The following is a 20,594-nucleotide window of genomic DNA, read 5'->3' as shown; positions in this document are numbered from 1 at the left end:
AAACCTGAAAGATCAGTGAGCCTACCTGCTAATGAGCAACTTGCTATTGAAATGAGCTCATTAGCTTTCATTTTTGCTGGCTGCTGATCGATTCATGAGCCACTTAGGTGGCCTCTGTAAGCTGTACATAAATTATCAAATGCATTGATTTCTACAAATAATAAATTGGGAAGTCAGTCCTTTCTGTATCTCTAGTATACATGCTCAGCCCAATGGTCTTCAAAATTCATCCAAAGAAAACAATGATAACATCAGTGTTCACAGATATAGTGCATCTCAAATGGCAAATATTCTGCTGCAAAAATAAGCTGTGCTGGCATCCCAGAGAAGTGAATAAAAGCTTGCCTCTGAAAATGTTACATACAAAATGTACAATACAAAACGCACAGAATTTTGCATGAATCTGTGTGTAGGTGGCAGCTCAAGAAATTCACAGTAAGGAATAATTGTCTACAGCAAGGAAAAATCTGAGCTAGATGATCTTCAAGTCCTCTTTGATCTTATATCATTAAATTTCTATAACCTTCTTCATATGAGCAAAGTAGTCAAAGTCCTATGGCATCCCAGAGTCAGTGCTGAGTTTCTGAAGTAAAAGCATTTTCTCTTGTCAACTGGTAAACCCAACAACATAGGAAAAGAACCTGTTAAACACTAAATCATTCATCAGAGGAAGAGGTGGGCAAGGCCTCCTTTACCCAAACATGCAGCCATAATGTTGCCATTTTCAGTACATATGGGTACTTTCAAAGCTGGGCTGGCCAACCTGGCTTCACCTGGCTTCCCAACTGCTGACAGAAAGTATAGCAAGAATTAATACTTTGGACATGTATGCTTGCAAATTTCCAAGCCCTTCATAACACTGATTTGCAATAATTTGCCTAAGGTCATGTGGGCCTTGATCCAAAGCCTATTAAAGACAAAGTAGTCTTTAAATTGACTTCAAAGAGCTTTGGATTGGACCATTAGTGAATCACTGCACAGTAAACAGAAAAGTCAAGAACAGAAATCCTGGTCTAAGGCATAGATGTATTGTCTCCTTCATCACCTCAGAAGATGAGATTTAATTTTCCCGTTCTTCTATATCGCACTACCAGCCCAATGAAACCAATTTAATCTGCTGATACAGCCTAACACAAGAGCCCAACTGCATTACAGAGGTATCTTCATCACCTTGACCTCAGTAATACCAGCACCAGTGAGAGCAGCTCACTGGAGTGCCACTGGAGAGAACTAAGGCAATTCATGCCAGCTGAGGACAGTGCCAGACCTGGACAGCACGCTCACTCCTGAAGAACAGTAATCTTAGGACTAAATGCAATAACAATAAGGAGTTAAAATGTGCAGACCAGAGAACATCACTTAATCCCAGTTTACTGAAAGGACATGTCATTTTTAGAAAGTTGTCCAAACAACTGTCTTAATATTCTACACCAAAGTGGCTATTAATCAAACAACAAAGGCCCAATTAACACATAGCTGTTGTCACCTTGATGTTAAAAGCCTCTCCCTTCCCCCCTTCTTTCTTTCTTTTTGTCTTTAATGTTACAACCTAACCCAAAAATGCCTCAGGGCCCTACAGGAAAAAAAAAAAAGACAAGATAGAGGGAGGGAGGAAGGGAGGGGGAGAGGGAGAAAAAGTGGGGAGGGGAGAGAGAGAGAGAGAGAGAGGGAGAGAGAGAGTCTTAAATACCATCTCTCCTCTAGGCAGCAATTTCCACAGATGAAGAGGTCACCACTGTTTAACAGTGTGCTGCCACGTTAATTTAGTATGACAAGATAAAGCAGTAATCTCTGCTCGAAGAGGCTGTAAACCGCCTGCTATCCAGGGACATGCTCGAGTCGATTTGCACTGTATATCACTTTATACAATTGCCGTGACAAAGCCCCCTGAGTTCCCTCATGTAAATCTCTCTCTCTCCCTCTCAACTTCCCTGCCAGTCAGACAGCATCGGATCTGCGGTAAGCTATGCAAACTTCGTGTTTTACGCATGCCAACGGACCCCAAAGCTCCCCGCCTCCCCCCCCCCCCCCAAGAAAAGATGTTTAGGACTTTGATAATCCATTGATCCCACTTCCATATCGGCTTGTATTTTTCAATCTGTCGTGTTAAGTTGTCAGAGAGGGCGATTAAACCGATGTTTCATGTTCCGAGATTTGCGTTCTTGGGAATGATAGTTTTCAAAGCCTTTCTTGCTAGGTTCTGCTTAAAGATTATCCCTAAGAAAGCTGATGTGAATATTATTACTGGCATAAACCTGGTAATAAAACCATAAAGTGTTTTAGGTAAAGACATTTTAGAGATATTCAGGGTTATAAACATAAGAGTTTAAAGCTGGATAGAATTTGGAGTGCTTAAAAAAAAAAAAAAGGGAAAAAAAGGGAAAAAAAAAAAAAAAGCGCCCTGTCAGGCTGTGGAGTTTTCTCAGCATGAAGCAAAACAACATATGCAAAAGGGAAAAGGGAACTCGCATGTCTATGTAAAATAAATATAATTACAGAATCACAGAAGAGGGCAGAGCAGAACACTGACCTGTGCAGTTAGACAGGAACGAAAAGAAGACAGAGCATGTGTAGCGGTGGTCACGATACTGCCTCAAATAAAATGCAGTGACAGCTACTCCGAGCGAACAGCAAAGAAAGCTGCCTGTGTCTCCAGCAGCCTGCACAGCTGAAAACATGGTCTTCTTGTTGGGGAAATAGGGTGAATTTTGTGCAATATGTTGCAACTCTCATATGCCATACTGCATCTCTAGAACACGCAAGTTTTAAATTATGTCTCCTCTCTATTTCACATTTAATTTGTGTCGTTTTCCTATGGCCTGCAGGCATGATACAAGTCATAGCACACAATATACCAAACACGGTGCCAAAACATGAAACTGTGCACATGTATATACCCACTTTCTGGATTAAACACAGAGGAGGACATAAGTAGAATTAAAACACACACAGCAGACAGGTTTCTACAGAATAAGACTGGAATGTAACTACAGTTTCTTAACTAATACATTACTAGGTCTATCCACTAAGCCTTTGGACTTGCAAAAATGACCAAGCAAGACTTAATCAAATCTTTCAGATACGACAGGTTACACATACATTCTCCATAATTACTTAAATCTCATAATAAAATCTGATGTTCATTGCAGCTGATACCAAGACAGACGGATGCTTTATTAAGCACTTAAGTTTCCAGTAACATTTGAGGATTCCCTACATTTTAAATGGGAAAAAACCCTGGATTCGATGCCATTTTTCAGTATCAAGAGAGTCTTCTCAAAATAGCCTTTTAAAGGTGTTTTGCATTACTTCAGTTCTCCAGTACATGTTGCTAACCAACACATTATTTATTACTTGAACTTAACACTGCTGATAGATATACAACCGAATATTTGCTTTTAGGGAATATCCAATTCTTAAAACCCCACCAAATTCCGTCAATACTGGTTAAAAAACAAGTCTGCCAGAATATTCACACACTCCCTCCCCCCAAAAAAGGGGATGAACTTGAACATGGTTACTTCTACAAATATACAAGAGAATATTTGTGCAGTAATGTGTGTTATTTCTTTAACTCCATGTACTGTGAATGGGATTACTCTCACCTAATTTTAGCCCCAAATTAGACATCTAGTCTAAACTAGTCATCAAGGCTCCCTCTATAGTCAACAGACAAGCACTTTCAGAAGGTAATTCATCTTTCTTGTCTTAGATGCTTATTTTGAGATTGGAAAGGTTGCTCTAGCAGAGCGGATATCTTTTTCCATAAGCTGTGAAGACAGCCCAAACACCTTACTTTTGTGCCTAAAATTCGGTGAACTGAACCCAATCTCCCTGTATTGCATGCAAGAACCTCCGTGAGTCTGGAAACACTCACAGATCACAGACCATCATGGATGAGGGACAAGTACAGTTTCTGTTGTACTAGCACAGCCACAGACAACAGAAGTGAATTACAAACGATAAATCAACAACTGGGAAGCTGGAAATACAGTCTAATATCACCCAGTAAAGTTTTCACTTGCCATTTTTGCTGATATTTATGAAATTACAAGTCCAACAATATCCTTGCGATATTTCACAGAGCAATATAAAGATATAGGTCCTAAATATAAAAGTAAGTATTTCAGTCAAATTAGCTTATTCACATGGAAAACTCAGGAATTCACTGTGGCCCTGTGTCAATATATTACCCAATACTCATGTTGACAGCTTCAAAACTGAAGCTATGGTCACTGCCCAAAAGCTAAGTTTACACTGGCCGCAAGCAAACAGGAAAAGTACATCATCTGCCACAGATGTATTCTCTGCAGAACTGAATCACCCTATTTTCAATTCTCCTTGTAGATATATAAAATTCTGAAAATTGTCTTCCTACAGAACTTACCGAATTGGTTTAAAGATAATTTAAACAAGTCTTATACATGTAACTATCGTGAATGATCAATCTGCTCTCCCTCACACTCCGCGAGCGTTACTGTCTGTGTCAGGACAATATAAATTTAAGAATTTGGAGGGGTGGAAAAAAAGGAGGTTATTTGCAGATTTTATATTTATAAAAGTAAAGAATATATACCATGGACTCACACTCTATCATCAGTCAGATGCAGGACACAAACTCAAGTGAGTTAAGTGGTTTGAGCTCTGAGATGCAGAATGCTTTATATTCCCAACAGAGCGAAGCACTACATAGCAAACTCTTATTTAAAAACAAGCAAATGCTCAGGCCAGGCAATTACCTCTCACTCAAGGCTTTTTTAGTTGAAGTTAGATAACTACAGATTTATAAACTATTGGGATCAACAGCTGAGCTTAACACCCTAAGCTCCAGCTGTAACCTATGAAGAAAAATAGGCACTTCTAGGGTGTGAGTTCCCTGACCTACTTAGAAGGTATGTTAGGACAAAATGTATCACGCTCCACTATTCACTATTTACTTCCATTAACCATGAAGTTAAACCTAAATTTACTAGTTTACCTCTGGACATATATTTTGTAAACATTTAGCCTGATCAGACTTCACTCTTGAATCTTCACCCTGAAAATGACATTATGATTGACATGACACTGCATTATGTGCTAGTGACCACCTCTTTCTAGGAGAAATAACTTCCTTTCCCTATGAGAGAAAGCCAAAATGTCCTTCTACTGCACTAAGACTCCTATAATCCCCAGAAATTTACTCTTGAGACTGCTGTCATATACCAAAAAAGCCCCCCGTGAATTTAACTGGAAATTATACAAGAAACTAACTCGTTCCTAACAGAGTCCTAAATCCAGTAAGTTCTGCATTTGTGTACGTTGTTTTCTGGAGACCCACAGATCCCCAGCAAATGCTGTGCCTTTAAACACAGATGGATCCAAACCTGAGCAACTCTACTGATTATGACTGCAGCAGTTTAAAATGAAAAGAACAGGAAAGAGGGAAGTTTCACTTACAGCTACAGAGATGAGACACACACTTTAAATTCAATCTGAAAATCAGCATAGAAGAGAGTGAGAAGCTCAGGTATTCTGTATTATTTCAGGCTAGCAATATTAATAAGCAATGCAAGCTTCCACTTCTGACATGACTTAGTGTAGAGATACACATACAATCTACTGCAGTAATTCAGACTTGAAATGTCAGAAGGATTTTACCTTTTTGCTATAATATTTCTTATTTTCTGTCATCAAACTCCAATCCTACAAAAAGCTATGTGCAGAAGGAGTTATAGTCAGTGACCTCTCCTTCCCTCCCTCTTGCTACCATCAGCATTAGGTTCCAATCAACCAGATTATTTTGCAGGAACAGGGTCATAAGCTAAGCATTCTGGGGCAGGAATGTTTCTTTTTTCTGTCTCTATAAAAATAAATCATGCTCTGGGTACAATATAAATAAAGATAATAACAGTCTGATCTTAGATTTTATTGGTCTATGTTTCAGACAATCTATATAATTTGCCTGCTGCCTGTACAAACTACAAAAAGTTAATCTTTATAGCTCTTTCTTTTCTTTGGGGTGGATTCAGTTTTCAAAGCAAAAAAAAAAAGGATGCTAAAGCAGACTATTTCCATGTATAATGACAGCCTTGTTTACACTGCTCTGGCAAAAGCTATCCTTAGTTAAACCGGGCAGAACTCCACTCAGTTACTTCCATTAGTTTATCTAGTGATGCTAAATTCACAAGATTCACTGAGTCTACTTCAACAAAAAATACCTTATCTGGTCACACAACTGCACCTAAACCGGAAAAAGAAACAAAGAACTTAAGAGTGTTAAAGGGAATCTGGAAATGAGGCTGGCCAAACTATTCAGACAAGCCTGCTACCCCGGACATAAAGGACTCTTTTAAGAAAGTTTGTTTCCTCCGTTTCATTGTCTTTAAACACTTTGGAACATTGGTTGGTTCAGAAACATTGCAGCACATCAACCTCCTCTTGTAGGGAGGTCTCTGAATATGTCTTAGGAGTTGACACACCTTGGCAGATTCCCATTCTTAAACAAACACATACCGAAATCTGTCTTGCCACAGGTCCCTCTCCAGCCATGAATCTCTAGAGAAAATTAATAACCCCTTTCACTACAGTGGAGAAGGTGGTGATATTTCACTGATATACTCAAGACAAGAGGAAGCAGTTAGTTACATGAAAGGAAAAAAACAGGACTGCATGACATGACACTTTAAATGCTAGCAACGGCCTGAAGCCACATTTTCATTACCACTCCAACCATCATTACTTCTGGTGAATCTGCAAAAGCATTAGCAGTGGCAAGAAAAATTAAGGGAAAGCAAGCTGGCCTTGGCACAGCCTAATCCAACTGAATTTTATACGACCTAAGAAAACACACTTAAAGAAACAACACAAAGACCATGATGGAGCATTTCACTCGTTCATTTAAGGGGCAGAAAATTAAGAAGTGCTTCAAATTGTCACTGTAGTGGGTAACATCCTGAGCATGGACACAAACATCTGACACTGAGAGAGGAAACTGTAAAACATGACTGGGAGTACTGAAAGTAGCAAAAGGTTCTGGCACTTCTAGGAGCCAGAGCTGATAACCACAGAGATTCCTTGCAACCCTGGAATTCAAGGAACCATGACCAATACTTCACAATGCATTTCAGTTTTGGTATATCTCTACTGAAAGTAGAGCTGCATATCAAAAAACAACCATCCCCTGGTTTATTGACATTCTGTCCAAGCAAATAGCACAATACTTATTTTTACCGTGCAATGTCTTCATATGAGCTATTTACTAAAAGGCTTTAGAATGGATTAAATAATAAAAATGACTAAGTTAAATATGACTACAAGCAGAGGAAGAAAATGGGCAAGGCAGAAAAAGGTTTTCAGAGGACAACTGCAAGCTGAAAGAAAGTGATAGAGTAATATTGGCTCCTATGAGGCTGGAAATAGAGAAAAACTCTCACCTGCAGTGAAAAAAAAAAAGGAGAAAGCCACATCAGCTGCTCAGACAAAGTAATGTGGATATGGAAAGCACGTGGAGCAAAGAGAAAGCACATGGGGAAACCATTCTGGAAGTTCTAAAATGAATGAGCAACTACTGAAGCAAAAATGAATCAAGGTGGTGTGCAAAAGTAGAAGTTTGTGCTACATAAGAAGCAAAACATAATAAACTTTGATTCCCACAAGCCATGCCTTGAGGCACGTGTCATATTAGAGTATGAAAGCCTGGTATGCTGCTCTCTATTCTGATGATAGTTACACTGACAGCCCAAGGCCAAAAACTTCTCAACAGTGGCCAAAGGAGATAAAATCACTGTTTGAAAGGAAAAGCATGAAAACTTAAACTACATTTTTGTGGCCTTCTCTTTCCAGGACAACGAAGAACTGAGCATTTAACTGGTAGCAGAGTTTCAGTCTTACTACAACATCGTAAAGATTCACTATCACCAAAGAAAGGGCAGCATTTCAGAATAAATTTGGGCAGAGTGCCAAAGGTGATGGATCTCGACTGCTGAAACCATATAAAGTCTACAGGTACTGTTTGAGTTCCGACAGAATGGAGATACCACAGATCCTACCTATGTTATGTCACACCTAGGGACTGACTGTCAAAAGCAAAAGCTGTATCAAGAAGTAAGAAACACTTAAATGTAGTCTCTTTACATCGTTGCTATAAGCTGGTCTTGCAGTCCTAAAGGGGCTTTCTCCACACTTTAGTCTTCATCAGTGCTCCTCAAACTGGTAGCTTCAAAATTTTGTTTCAAATCTGTGGTATCTCTTGCCTCCCTCCGGCAGACATCCTTGCCCTGATCTTCTGGGTTCTGGCTGCAATGTCCTGCTGTGGGCACGCTGCTGCACTCCCGAGCCACAAAACCTGTTCATAGCACTAGGCTGACCTGGCAGAGTTCATGCCAATGCACTTTTTTTTCAGTAAAAATGTACAGTCTTGAGTGAAGTTACCTCAAAAAGTGTGTGTAAGCCCAAACTGAGCGACTTACTGAAGGCTACTTACTTACCAGTTTCATTTGGAATGAAACCCCTGTGTCCACTGTGGAAGTCCTATGGCAAATTACTTTGCTTAGAAAGATGACCAAGTTTTCTGTTTTTATGGCTTACACAGTTTTTGGTAGGGCACTTGATAGTTCTTTTTTCTTCATCATAAGAAAGACCATCTGGTTCGAATATTCCTACCGACTGTGGGCCTTATTGTTCTACCTATCTCTTTTTTTCTGTGGAATTTTTCTGCTATTCACTTGAATGAGATTTTACCAGTATTTATGCAAGAAGCTTAAATGAAGATATTTTCCAGTATGAAGTCAATGAATTGATTCCTAGGCACATAATCACTGGCAAACAATGGATACATACAGTTCCCAGCACTTCCATAAAACAAAGGTGTTTACTTTTCTGTTGATTATTTTCTGCTTAACTGCATTCAAATGAATCCATTAAAAACGTGACTGCTTCACAGTAAGATGATCTTCAGCAAAAACAAACAACTGCTGTTTCCACTTCTCTTCATGGCCTTTAAAAACTAGTCATCTGCACCCTGTATTCCAGGCAATTTATATATTATAAGTCTGGACTTGATTTGTTAATTCATTGGTTTAAATGTAGTTCTAACCCTCCTGCTTGAGGAAATAAAAAAACCAAACCAAAACAAAAAAATCCCCAAACACAAAACAATGTTTTTTCACTGCTTTACTCATTTATTGTCCCCTAACCAACCTCTGGACCTTTCAGAGTCTGATCACAGTGCCAAAAGGTCACCTCAAACTTCATCCAGTCTTTCTGCCTATTGACTTCAGTTGGAATGATACATCCACTCTGGTTCTCCATGGTCAAAAGTAAACAAAACTCACTGTATTAAGAGAGTGGTCGAATAAACCAAGGGAACTTCCACAAACTAGTATCCTGCCCCTGAACTGTACTATGGTTTTCATCACTGCCTCACCTGAAGAATGAAAACACCTTTTTTGTTTGTTTATGTGCCCTATACAGGACCTGCACATCAAGTTGTTTGCAAATAATTGCTAAGTACTATAAGCATGACTTACATAGATGAGACAGGACTGGAGAGCTGTGAGAATACAGATCATGACAAGATGGACAGGCTGGTTATCACAACTTAAATGGAAGATACTTCTCAGGCAGATATGTGAGTTATCAAACCTTTTTCTGGCTCCACCACCACAAGTTCTCATGGACTGCAGAAAGTTTTCTAGGCTCTGGACTAAACAGTGAAGTAGGCAACTTGTACATCTGTTTGATGGGTCCTGACTGATTCTTTTTTTATTTGTTCCCTTTCCTAAAAGCCCACAGAGTGATTCTCTGAAATGGTGCAAGTGTAAAGATAAAACTCTGATACAAGCCTGAAATTAGATCTGTGGAAACTGCTTTCAACTGTTACTTTTGTGATGACATTTATAATGCAATGTTTGTAACAATGCAATTTCATCATCTTATAAATATCAATTTACCATTAAGAGATGAAGGGAAGAACATCAGACAAATGCAAACTTCCCACCGTTTCTGCTTTGTTTTAATTGAACTAGTCTTGTTCAGATAAGCCTGTCTAACTCTTAGAAAAACAACAGTTTATAGTTTAAACTGTGAAATTGTGTGTGTGTGTGTGTTGTAATTATGGTGCCTGCTAACAATTTCATACTGCCACATTGCACATATGGCTTCCAAGCTAGCTTTATCTGAATCTTTGTGAATCTATTCTCCGTGCTATTAAACTGAGCACATTCCACATCGTTCAAAAGTAATTACACTTTTGTCTAGAGTGTAGGAGACTGCTCTCCCCAAACAATGAAATTCTCATTATTAGAGCTGGCACAGTAACGGCACTGGTGTTCACAACACTATCCATTGTATCATCACAATAACTTATCCTAAGCTTGATGCACAAAGGTACACTGGAAATTAAAATTTCTCTAAAACCACTGTGTTGGTTTTTTTTTTTTTAATAGGCATTCTTTAGCTCAGTATAATTAGAGTCCTATTTGACTTTTTAAAAAGCTATATGCATTCAGATTTCCATTCTCTTCGGAAGTTCTGAATAGTAGCTAAGTGCTTGTTGTTCTGATCCATTACTATTCATATGCTGACAAACTCCAGACCAACAGGTGAAGCACAGGCCAGGATAGATGTGATAACAGAATTCAAATTCAGCATTGAAGACCCTTTTATTTTGGACAAGTGGAGGAAAAGCATGAAGCAGCACGTCAGGAAGCTCTTCGACCAGTAATACTGCTATTCTTAATATGACTAAACTTTCTTAAAATTATTCCCAAGTTATGGAGGAATAACTTCACTCACCACGGAAACACAACTTCTTTTAGTGTGAAGCAACAAGGCCACTTAACAGCACACGGTAATATTTCCTATCAATTTAAAGCACTGCTGAAAATTAATTCTAAACCCCACTGAAAGTGCAGGACAAACGTGGGCTAACAATGCAGTCACACAGTTTGTAACAACTGGACAGTGGCAAAATTACACCACAACAGTTTGATCTTTGGATCAATACTTCATTTTTTTGTTGTTTTTGCTTTTTTAAATCTTATCTGGCATTTTATTGATATTCTATAGTTAAAAAGAATGGTGGGATTTGAGCATACTGTGCCTGTGGCATATTTTAATCAGTATTTTCAGCCTTGACATCACTTAATTTCAGAAGTTAGCACACGGACACCACTGGTGAGATCAGTAGTCTTGAGAGGTGGCACAAGCAAAATGGTAAGGCAAACAAGAAGAAATAAAATAAACCTTAGTAACTTAGATAAGCTAACTCATGCCATCCAAATACTGTAGCCTTAACAGTTTTCTTCGAAAGAGCTACTGATTGATAGCATAATCCTCAAGTGCTTCCCCACTAAGCTTATGGTCTGCTATGAACATCCTAAGGGGACTCTCAGATATATTCTAGGTCAAATTATTTGTCTTGTATTTCGTACTGAGCCTTTGGTTTAAGTCTGATAAATTTCTTATCCGCAGAAGAGTTTTCCTACTTACAATAAGTATGCAGTTTCTTCTATCAAGAGGAAGACAGTCTGGGATAGAATTGCCTTGGTTGAGGCTGGTAGGGATCTCCAGAGTACATCTGGTCCAATCCCTGGTCTGGTGCCTTGGACCACGTTCAGATGGCATTTGAATATCTCTAAGGGGGGAGACTCCACAACCTCCCTGGACAACCTGTTCTTATGCTCAGTCACCCCTACAATAAAAAGCATTTCCTGATGTTCAGAGGGACTCTGCTGTGTTTCAGTTTGTGCCCACTACACTAACCTTTCTCTGGCTGCAGTTCCAGCATCCTCAGAAATACCCTGTTCATCCTGACGGGGAGATGGGCTTTGCAGATTTTTTGCAAATTTTGGTCAGGTTGTAAGATTTCTTTCTAGGAAGTCTGTCCTCCTTTTATAAACATTTACTCAGTATTCTGAGATGCCTCTCTAAGTTGGCAGTTGTTGCAAATTGGTAAAGTGCAACAGGGTCAATTTTCCAAAGTCTAAGTTGGGTAAACCATTCGGTTGTAACTGTGGTGCAATCAGTCCTGTACCTTAAGGATCCTGGGATGTTCCAGGCTGGCAGGACTTGTAAAAGGAAGCACAGCTGGAAGTAACCTATGAAACAGAGGATCAATTAGCACCTAGAAAAGTGAGGCCAAGTAATTGATTCTCAAGGTTGAAATTCTTTTCCCAGCTGTCCCTTCCTGACCCATTGCTGAGAGTCAGCATATGAGGCGGCAGGGATGGCTTTGGTGACAAGAGGAATAAAGACATGACAAAGCTTTGTAATTCCATAACCTTCCCAAATCCCTTGGCCGTGGCTTTCTTCTGCTGAGGTTGTTCCCTAAACCAAATGGGTGTTGTACATGTAGCTAACAGAGCAAGACCTCTCTGGATCTATACCACGACTATCTAAGAATCCCTCTGGAGAGGAGTCTTAGCTGACAAAGAGTTTTAGCACACAAAGCAGTAAGGTTTAGGCAGGTGCAGCAGAGCGATGCACTACATGATTTCAGACTGCCTGTACCTCTGAAACCTTCTCACGTGACACTGGAGAGATCTGTAAAGGTGGACACTGCCAAAGACAGCATGTGGCTGCAAAATGAGAACTCCATAGTCACTTGCTGGCTCAGTCAGAAGGTGCAGCAGTGCAGCTGACAAGCTATTAAGAAGTGTGAAGGACGCTGCTGGAGCTTTATCAATAAAACTGTATTGGACTGCACTCTGTGGTGGTGTGTGCACATGTGCATACACCTGGATTTGCTGCCCAGAGACTATAAAATACACAGAATGTCAATTCGAACAGTGTAAAAATGACCTCTGCAATGCTAACGAAGTGAATACCCTTTGGGAATGATTTTCATAACTGCTAATCACAAAAACTGAAGCCATCCAGAGGTTATTCAGTTACTTCCTTCTTATAACTACATACCACAACAGCAGACGGTGTGATTATGTATATTTTATGTATATCCTATTTACACTGATCGCTTCCTTCTTTCTGGAGACACACGGGTTACATCCTTTCTGATCTACCTGGCTGATGATTTTTACAAGACACTCCTCACTAAAAGAGAGATATTGCCAAAACGTCACATTCATACAAACTGGTAATTTACTTAAATATTTATGAAGACAAAAGCAGTCCCTTATAAACCCCAAAAACTGCCTCAGATAAGCCTACAGTATGTTGCTGCTACTGCAAAACTGTCTAAAACACACAATGATTCAGTATCCTGTATTACAAAGAGTCAGAACACACTGTTTTGACATCACATTAAATACAGCCTTCATAGTAGGAAGTCACACTAGATGCTCAGCTAAACTTCTTGGTCTTAAAAGCTATAAATGAATAAAAAAGTTAGTTAAAATCAATTAAAGTGCAGCTAAGTGTTTCAGTGAGGTGTAGTTAAAATACTTCTGCTGGGCTCCTTAGAAAACACGAAGTTTTTATTTCATTGGGGTCTGATTCTACACTACTGGTGCCATCACAATTTTATCTATTACTTAAATGTTGTCAGAAACTACTTCTTATCTTCAACACACTCTCTCAAAATAGGCCAAAATACTGCAAAGCTCAGAGACCAGTCACATACCCTAACATCCCATTGGCTGGAACTGTATATTAATGAATTCCATCTCCACAAAACATAAGATAAAGGATGAGAAGTAAACAAGCTTAAAAAAGATAATGACATGTCTGCCCATGAGTAATTTCTCCAATGCTGTTCTTTCTTCATGTAAAGTTGCAATAACACAAAGTAAAATTAAATATTCCAAACCACTGTTTGAACTTAAGCATTAGCCCAAAAAAGGAAGAAAAATGGATCAGGATCAGCGAGTTATTTTGTCTAGCAGAGCAGCTTCAGTGAATATCCAGTGACTTGGTCCTATGAGAAATAATAATCCCTAAGGCTTTTTACTTAGGGCTTATTACATATGCATAATGAGCTGTAAGGGCTTAAATACCACTGTGGAGCTGTTGCAGGCTTTTATGAGAATACACTATCACCTATTTTGCAATGCCTTTTTAAAAGCCTTCAAATATGCAGGTCCATTCATTATCTTCACTTAAAGTGAAATTGTCAGTGCCCTTGTCAAAGTGGAGGACTAAGAGAAAAGTTACAGTCAATCTGTAAACAGGCAAGAGCTGTGCAAGTGTGTTCACAATAGGCAGCTTTGTCGAGGTGCCTCAGTCCTGGGGTTTCAGTGCCTTCCCCTGCACCTTTCAACCTTTCTAAAAATATATCACAGGATTCCCCCTGAAGGGCCCACGTTACAAAAGTGACACTACGATACTAGTGAGGAACACGGCATGGCTTTTTGTTCTTTTTGTCTCCTTTTAGATACAGCCAGTTCTGGACTTCCAGTGAGCTGCTAAATGTAAGGAATTAAGTGCTCAGTGTCATTTGTAGAGTGCACAAAAAGGTGGAAATTCTTAAGTGCAAAAGTAGTATGCTGACTTAATTCCATAAGTACAGCAAATTTTCTTGTATGTATCTGTGGTGTATGAATTACACAACAGATGTGAATTTTTAAAACCATCAAAATTCAAAGTTGTTTTTTTTTTTTACCCTTTATACAGACTCACTCCCGTGCTTTACTACTGCATAAACTTGGCATTGGGGTGATATTTCAGACACAACGCCAAACGTGACTCTCACTTACGAGTGTTCCAAAACCGTTTACTGTTTGTTGAACACATACACCTCAAATTCACTGTAGTTAACAAATTTTAGCGTCCTAAATGCCATCAGGCAAAGGTGAGGAGAAGTCTGCACTGCAAGTGATTTAGCATTCATAGTGGAGGGTAAAGGCAGCCCAGCCAGGTCAAGGCTTTCACAGTATTGTAGCGTGTTCTGTACGTGTAACTGTGCATTGTATACTCCGTAAAGTACAGATCTGGATGCCAAACTACTGCAGAGGCAGAATTCAAAGAATGGATGTAAGCACAATAGACCATTAGCAAACCTACCATTGTGTTGTGCTGAGAAGTGGGAGTCCTATGGCCACAGTTCTCTTGCGTCAGCAGAGAAACTGGCTGAAATTCCTCAGAGTGAGGCTTGTTGGGAAAACTCACATGCAAGGGAAGGTGAAAGGCTGGGAGCCCGTCACTCTCCTCTTCTCCCACTTTCTGTCTGCTTGTCACCATGGCTACCTCTCCATCTGCTTCCCCATACGGAGAGGCTGGTCGCTTGGAAGACATCCTGGAAGGAACAAAAGAGGAGAAAATAATGAAACCTCCAAATAAATCCTTAATGCCGTCATTGTGTGGTTAGGGGCCATTGTAACAGAAATGCCTTTTTTGTGCTGGCAGAGAGCAGGAAACCATCCAAATACCACTGCAAAGCATACACAATTGGGAACAATGGCCAAGCAGGTAGCAACAGAACAGTGGCTTGTTTGTTGTGAGAATAATACACTAATATAGCACTCTCTTGTATTCTGGCTTCTTAAACATGAAAATTCACCTAAGACTGCATAATGAAATGCAATTCCTTTAAAAAAATACCCATCTGGTTTTGCATTTGCAAGAGACTGTAAGAAGACAGAATGTCTCCCGATACAAGCTATTGTCAACTTAGCTTTTAAGGGATAATCATCTGCATGTCATTATCAACCATAACTGATAAAAAAATAAAGTAAAATAAAATACAATACAATAAAGCAACTTGCTAGCAAGCCAAACTGTCTGTGTTTATAAAACTTCACCCATGTGAACAACAGAGTGTTACAGTCATGTTGTAAGAATCTTTCCAGGTTTGCAGATCTGGTATAGTTAAGAAATTAAACATTTGAGCATTAATAATCTAAGCTTTTTGAGAACACAAATTCAGGGGTATACTAACTGAATGAAGATTTTCTATCAAATCTTCTTACCTGTGTCTTAAATATGTGTAAATGTAATTTACATTTATATATAAAAAAGGATACACAAGGAAGATACACAGAGCACATACTATAAAAATCACACACAAACCTTGACCTAAAATTCAGGCCCATATTCTGAAGTTTTTTAGACTGTCCAATAACACTGTTCTTACAGCAACGTGTATATCTTCAACTTTTAGAAAGACTGAAAGCAGCTTTACTGGAAAATCTAGGTTTCATCTAAACCAAGCACTACTGAAAATCTTACAGGACAGTTTGAACCCAGAATTCTTCCAGTTTGGTCTTCAAAACAGAGGGGTGCAGTGAAGTACTACAATGCAGATGACTTCTGGAATTGATTACAGCAACACTGTTCATGAAAATCAGGGTATGTGCATGGATGGCATAATGCACCCCTGTGCTATGCAGGGGCATCTGTAAGAAAGAGTGGAATGAGAAACAAGAAATCCTACAGCCACAGTTAAAAGAAGAAAAGAAAGCAAGCTAGAGAAATGCTTCATAGAAAAAAAAAAAAAAGAAGTTACGAACAAGAAAACTGAAGACTATTGTACGGAAAAGTTGGAAAAACGGGCTGAAGGAATAATGCTCCTCCTCAAAAATCTCGTATTTATGATTCTAATTACCCCATTTTGATTTTCCACCTCACAGTTAAAGGACTGCATTTCAAAAGCCCAGCAGCCTCTTGAACCATGCGTGGGGCTGCTGTGAGGTGGAGCATGTCCATACGATTTGGCATATTGAGCACGGAATGGTTCTTAGCAGCAGTCAACTGGGTCTGAAAACAAACAGCGACTTTAAACAGCCCTTTGTTAGGACTTATTTTGTTTCTAATGATCTCATTTTGAGCTTTGCCTCCCAAGCCAAGTTAGATTATATTAAAAAAAAAAAAAACAAACCACAAAACAAAAAAACCCTCCACCACCACCAAAAACTCAGACAAAAAAATCCCTACCAGAACCTATACTCAGCTGCACACTGCCTGTTCTGAACACCACCTATTGCCTGCGCTTAGAGAAGCAATCTGTATTTTCTATTAATGTTTGACTTAGTCCAACAGACTAACACTTCATACATCCTACCTGAATTCTGTCTTCTAGGCTTTCCCACCTACGTGTCTGCAGCAAAGCATATGCATAAAGACAGAGATCAGTTTTTTACTAGCCCACTGAATTCAGCATTTTACAGCTATGTTTGACGTGACAGATCTCAAGCTCTTCTTGTGCAGAAACCATACAACTCCCTTCTGAAGTTAATGTGAATTATTCATATTCTGGATTGTACCTCACCGAGATACATATTTTCTATTGATTTTAAGTTTTTTGGTTGCTCATTTCAACACTGCCTTAACAGAAGCCAGGGTTTTTACAAAATCTCTCTTTCTGAAAATCAGCACTAAGCAGTTGTCTCAATTTTGGCAAACAAAAGGGCAGAGACACAAAATCATTAGTCAATTATTCCACAGTAATGTTCTATACTTTAGAACATTTATATTCAATAAGATGACTGAAAATATTGCAAACCATCTACAAAAGCCTCCACTGCAATTCACTCTGGCAATAAATTATAGAGAGAGGATGCCTTGCTTTGTATGGATGATTTGGGTTATACACTGTATACTCAAACTGTGTTAAAAACTCCTATTGATGTTAACCCAGATTCTGCCACGTTGCTTCACAAGGGGAGTTTGACTATCACACAGAAATAAAGCTCTTCTGTTAACTTTATAAGTAAATACACAGTTCTAGCTACTGCACTTCAGCTAGAAAGCTGCAGATCATCATCTTCAGCTTGTCACTGTACCCAACAGGGATGAAATCATTTTCTGCAGGGAATTTATAAAAACAGGCAAGGAAGGCAATAGAGGTGTCCACCTCCATGCACTCAGAATAACATAGATTATCATGCTTCAGATCTAAACCATAAACCTATAGGTTGGTTTGTAGGTCAAACTAAAGTGATACTAAGAGAGAGAAGAAACTTTTTCCTTTGCTTCTAGAAGATGCAGTTTAAATTAAAAGCCACGTGCTATCACGTTCCTGGGAGGCTAACAACTTGCTAAAATAGCTAAGGCAGCAAAATTGAGGTTGTAATCTGCATTAGTCTTCCAAGTGACTGGGACACTCAAAGAAATGGATGCACTCTATCCATAGTCAACATGAGTTAGACAAACCTCAGAGTTTCACAGGAATTTCCTCCTGCCTATGAATAACTGTGAAATTTGCACAAGAGACTGGAAGATTTAAATAAATAAATTATAAATCTGTATCTACTTCTGGAAATGTCTTCCAAAAGGACAGTAACTATAAAAGACCATAGCAGCAAAGGATCAAATCTCCGACAGGTTCACAAGTAGAAAACATGATACAAGGGAAATTTGTTCACAGATGGTCTTTCATTATTTCTACAGGTCCATTTTCTGAATCTGAAATGCTCCCACACCATGTATCCTTGAATTCTGTTTTTTTCTTTTATCTTTATTATCCTACTGAGCTAATACAGGGTCTTCACTAATTTCGTATCTAAGATGCGAGTTCCCATTCTAAACAATAAGGAAAGGGAAACAGATAAATTCTGAGTAACCAGATTATCTGAAACTGAGCTCTTTTACACAGATCTATCTAATGAAGTACTGGTATTACCTCATCTTAACAAAGGACTGCAAATATCCTGGATTTACCCTCAGTGATAACACAACAGTTTACAACTTACATGACTTCAAGATCTGTTTCCCAAACTAGTTTAAACTCAGAACGGTTTTCAACTACACCACTCTGAAAGAAGATTTACAATGGAAGAGGAAACAACAGTTTCCTCAAACATGGAACTTATGGATATGATTAAAAAAACCCAACAAAACCCCAGGATATAACTCAGAAAAGTAGCAATACAGTGGATCAGAGTGTGAATGTAAAAGGGTGTCGCTGCAGATGAAATCTGTTGCAACTTAAGACCTGCAAGAAGAGTTGCACTTTGAACTGTCATTAATCATTTCTTACTGAATAAAAATAGCTAAGGAGTCATTTTATAGACAACCTCAATCTGCAAAGTTCTGATGCAGTGGGACACAGGCAGTACCCAGCCCACTGTACAGAAACACTGGAATTGTGAAATGTATCCCCACACTTGATTTTCATCAGCGGTTAGGATGGAACTGAAGATTTAGTTCTGGCCCTGAATTCAAATACAACGCTGTTTCCTGTAAAGAGACTCTTATTTCTGTTTTCACAAAGGCTTCTTAACATGCAGAAATTGCAGTAAAAAACCAAGCCTTTTGTTAAATTTTCATTAAAGAAATGCTTTTCCTGGTAGCAAAAATGTTTTGGTCTTTTTTTTTTTTTTTTTTCAGGGAAGGAAAATCTCACTCTTCTAACTCACTCTTATCTAACAAATATTTTATGTGATTCATGTTACAATAGTTTCTCCACGTATTTCTTTACTCTCCTTCAATTTATAACAGACTCTTTGTAGGCTTAAACTGATACCCAGTGTCTATTGATCTCAGTGTTTTTGGACTGACTTCAGCATGGCTGGAGTTTCCCACTGGAGAGAATAACAACTACACTACCTTCACATGAATTGTTTCCTCATGCCATCTACAAGTATTGGTTCCATCCAAATAATTTCAGGCTAAATAAGACTATTATGCTTGTTAGTTTTTTTCCCTTGAATTCAGTGTCTTTCCACAGCTCTATTTTTTTTATTGTTATTATTTTTAACAGAAACTCATTTAAGTGTCCTCCACTACATTTCCATTTGTTCACTGGTTTCAGTTCATTTCATACATGATTGTATACCCAAAATAAATCTAAAGTGGTATCCAGTATTCAAGCAGATAGTGCCCTCTAGCACACAACCAGCATCCCTCCCAATGCGATTGTTCGTGCCATAAAATTTCATAAATTTTATGTCATAAAACTCTAATCTTGTTACATTAGGCAAAATACCTCAGAAACATTTCAGATACCCACAAAAGCTTTTGGAGAAGTGGCTTATCCCTGTCTTCAAAAGTGACAAACACAGATGTGTCAGGAGAAGAAGATATGAGGCCATAAATCTTAACTTGTTGGGAGTTAATTAAGGGATTCATCAATCATTACACAGCTCACCCCATATATACACAGGCAAAATCTCGTCAGCTGCCACAACCCACAGCAATCCACAGGTTAAAAACTCCCAAAGTCCCTCTGTTCCGACTATTTATAAATGACTTTGTATAATCTAGCTTTAAGACCTGTAATTATAAAACAGCATTAAAACAGGCCTGCATAGTTGTGGATAATTATAGTTGGTACACTTTTTAAAGAAATAAAAAGCTTTTCCATTCAAACACAGGCTTTGCCTTTTTGACAGCTCCAAGTCCACAGGATGTAGAGAGATGATTTAAATTGTTATGTCAAATTTTTGACTGTGCAAGACTTTCTTTCTTTCCCTTATCAAGAGAGGCATTGTTGTTTTCTCACCATAACCAGGCGTGACAGCGCCTGACTGGAGTCGCATAGCCAGTTTCTGAATCGGCATGAAAATATTCACCTCTTGAGTTTCTCTGGCAGCCATAAACTAAGTCTTTCTCATGGGTAGAGTTTAAATCAGCTGGCCCCTTACACTGGAGATGGGCACAGAGCTGCCTTCTGAAGAGATGCATGAGGACAAGAGGAGCAGATCAGCAGCAGTGTGGAGGGAGAGCTCTTTAACACAGCCCAAGTCCAAACCAAATGCTACATGCTAAACTAGTCCCAG

The 20,594-nt window shown here is 38.9% G+C and overlaps 1 protein-coding gene across 10 annotated transcripts in view; it reads right to left on the bottom strand.

Annotated features, from left to right (window-relative positions):
* The window catches only part of SOX5 (SRY-box transcription factor 5), a 335,957-nt gene that overhangs the window by 238,519 nt on the left and 76,844 nt on the right, over positions 1 to 20,594 (bottom strand). For 7 of the 10 annotated variants that reach the window (XM_018080711.2, XM_018080707.2, XM_018080709.2 and 4 more), the window contains exon 2: positions 14,941 to 15,172. In XM_018080711.2, the coding sequence (XP_017936200.1) occupies positions 14,941 to 15,171 (231 nt within the window). In that variant the 5' untranslated portion in view covers position 15,172. The remainder of the gene's footprint in view (positions 1 to 14,940; positions 15,173 to 20,594) is intronic. The other 3 variants (XM_018080714.2, XM_018080715.2, XM_025895979.2) reach the window with 1 other exon arrangement.

This window comes from Manacus vitellinus, unplaced genomic scaffold, assembly GCF_001715985.3.
Source record: "Manacus vitellinus isolate BGI_N305 unplaced genomic scaffold, ASM171598v3 scaffold_5_pilon, whole genome shotgun sequence".
Taxonomy (NCBI): Eukaryota; Metazoa; Chordata; class Aves; order Passeriformes; family Pipridae; genus Manacus; species Manacus vitellinus.
Note: the sequence above shows the minus strand (reverse complement) of the source record. Positions and strands in the feature narration are given on the sequence as shown.